This window comes from Apteryx mantelli, chromosome 19 (genome assembly GCF_036417845.1).
Source record: "Apteryx mantelli isolate bAptMan1 chromosome 19, bAptMan1.hap1, whole genome shotgun sequence".
In the NCBI taxonomy this organism is placed as follows: Eukaryota; Metazoa; Chordata; class Aves; order Apterygiformes; family Apterygidae; genus Apteryx; species Apteryx mantelli.
The window spans coordinates 8,377,070-8,379,529 of record NC_089996.1 but is presented as its reverse complement, the minus strand read 5'-3'; the positions used below and the strand labels follow the sequence as shown (position 1 = coordinate 8,379,529).

At 57.0% G+C, this 2,460-nt stretch overlaps 1 protein-coding gene across 1 annotated transcript; it reads left to right on the top strand.

Moving 5' to 3' along the window:
- The first annotated feature begins 797 nt into the window (after positions 1-797).
- LOC106483989 (GTP-binding protein Rhes-like) lies at positions 798-2,241 on the top strand. The gene has a single exon (XM_013942059.2). The coding sequence runs from the start codon at positions 875-877 to the stop codon at positions 1,499-1,501; it is 627 nt and encodes a 208-aa protein (XP_013797513.1). The 5' UTR covers positions 798-874; the 3' UTR covers positions 1,502-2,241.
- The last annotated feature ends 219 nt before the right edge of the window (positions 2,242-2,460 follow it).

Here is a 2,460-nt window from a genome sequence, read left to right as displayed (position 1 = left end):
GCGTTCCTATCTCGGACTGTTTGGCAGTTGAACTTGGAGATTACGGTGCACAGCTTTCTGGGGGATCCTGTTTTTCCCTCAGGTCAAATATTTCATAGAATCAGAACTATTGACAGTTGAACTTGGAGATTATGATGCATGTTTTTCACGGAGATCTGACTTTCCCCTCAGGTCAAATCATTCACAGACTCATAGAACAGTTGAGCATATTTGCAGCCACCTAGTCTGCAAACATGTCTCCAAATACACACAAGTGTCAGAAACGACATCAAGCAGCCCCCTGCCATGTCCATCCATGAACCACCCAACAGGAGGGGGAGCATGAGTTAGCTCCCTTGCTGAGAGCAAACCCATGCCAAGAAGCACAAGTTATTCTTCACGGAGGACAAAAGGGCAGGACGGTTTGTGCAGAGCTCCGGCTGCAAGGCTGCCAGCTCCCCAGCGCTCCCGGCAGCGGCGAGAGACGCGGAGTGCAATGTGCAATGTGGCGCGGTGCTCTCCAGGGCTGGAGTGGCTTTCCAGGATAGAGCTCCGCGGATTGGCCCGGAGCACCCTGCTCTCCTCCCTCCCTGCCCTCCCTCCTTCAGCACCCTCAACCCACAGAGATTGGACAGCCAGGTGCCACATGGCAGAGAGGAGCCAGGATAAAAGATGAGCTGGTCTGGGGGACTGTAGAGTCTGCAGCAGAACAGCCGGGAGAAGTTTGCAGGAAGGTGGCAACAAACTTCACTGGGTGCGCAGAGCCGGATGATTCAAGGCACGGGAGACACCAGGCTTTGGGCTGCAGGGGAGGGCAACAGTCACCCAGAAACAACCACAGTCTGAACGCAAGCTGCGGTGCATCCTGTCCCCTGGGGAGCCTCTGTGCGCAGCCATGTCGCTGGTGGTGAAGGAGAAGAACCACGTGCGGCTGGTCTTCTTGGGTGCTGCTGGCGTGGGCAAGACAGCCCTGATCCGCCGCTTCCTGCTGGACACCTTCGAACCCAAGCACCGGCGCACAGTGGAGGAGCTGCACAGCAAGGAGTACGAGGTGAGCGGGGCCACGGTCAAGGTGGAAATCCTGGACACCAGTGGTAGCTACTCTTTCCCAGCGATGAGGAAGCTCTCGATCCAGAACAGCGATGCCTTTGCCCTGGTCTATGCTGTAGATGATGCCGAGTCCTTCGAGAGTGTCAAGAGCTTGCGGGAGGAGATCTTGGAGGTGAAGGAAGACAAGTTCCCTCCCATCGTGGTGGTGGGCAACAAAGCAGAGAGCGGTGGAGAGAGGCAGGTCCTGGCGGAGGATGCCCTGTCGCTGGTGGAGCTGGACTGGAACAGCCGCTTCGTGGAGACATCGGCCAAGGAGAATGAGAACGTCCTGGAGGTCTTCAGGGAGCTCCTGCAGCAAGCCAACCTGCCCAGCCGGCTCAGCCCAGCCCTCTGCAAGAGGAGGGAGACGTTCCCCAAGGAGCCCATGCTGAGGCCACCCATGAACAAGACCAACAGCTGCACCATGTGCTGAGCCGGGCTGCGTGGGGCCGGGAGGAAGGCGCGGGCAGCAGCCGCACTGGCTGGAAACTCAGGTGGGCTGGGTGGAGAGAGGTGCTGCCTTGGCCAAAACCAACCCTGCTCCCTCCCACCCCTTCCCTCCTCTTCCCCACCCAGCCTGTTCAGACTGGTTAGATTTGTAGATCAAAAGGAGGGACTTGGAAGGGATGCTGGTCGCTTTGATTTGGCCGGCACCGGAGCAGCGTAGGGAGAGGACGGGTTCCCAAAGGGCGGGAAGCGCACCTGAGAAACCGCGGTCTGTCTGTACGTCGCTACCCCGGGGCGCCAAGCCGGCAGGCATGGTCGCATCATGGGAGAGGGGGCTCAAAACTGCGTCGGAGAGCATGTTGCACTCATGCAACGGCGAGCTTGCAGGGTTGCAGGCAGGACCTCACGTGCTGGGAAGGGGGCAAACAATGGTCTTCTGCTGCAGGCATCAGGAAGCAGATGTGGGCATCTGTGCAGCTGCCTTGCACTCCACCGGCTCCAGTCTCCCAGGTCTCATGCAGGTCCCATGTCCACCTTGCCCCAAGCATTTGCACGTACAACGTTCTGCTGCCAGCTCCGTTTACAATGACAGAACCAGTGTCCAAAGTAGTTTTGATTTTGTACTTTAGGTAGGCGTGTAGAGCATGCGATAGGGAAGTCTATGCATCTCCTCAGTTTTCTACTTTGTTGTTGTGTTTTTTTAAAGCTACCCAATAAACACGTTGTTGCAAGCGGAGCTGGAAAACGTGGGTTTCTTTCTTCCGTGTTTCAAATGCTGCAGAGCCTGATACGACTGTTTTACACCTGGACCCCTTATCACTGCATTTGCTTTCCCTCCTCCACGTGCCGTCCTTATCTGGAGCATCCTGGCACCGGAGGTTGCTCCCCCTGCTCTCCAGCCTCCCCTGGCAGTGTCAGTACCTTTGTTGTTATGATTCCCCTGAT

Coding starts and splice junctions, on each gene's coding strand:
- LOC106483989 (XM_013942059.2), top strand. CDS start 875: ATGTCGCTGGTGGTGAAGGAGAAGAACCACGTGCGGCTGGTCTTCTTG.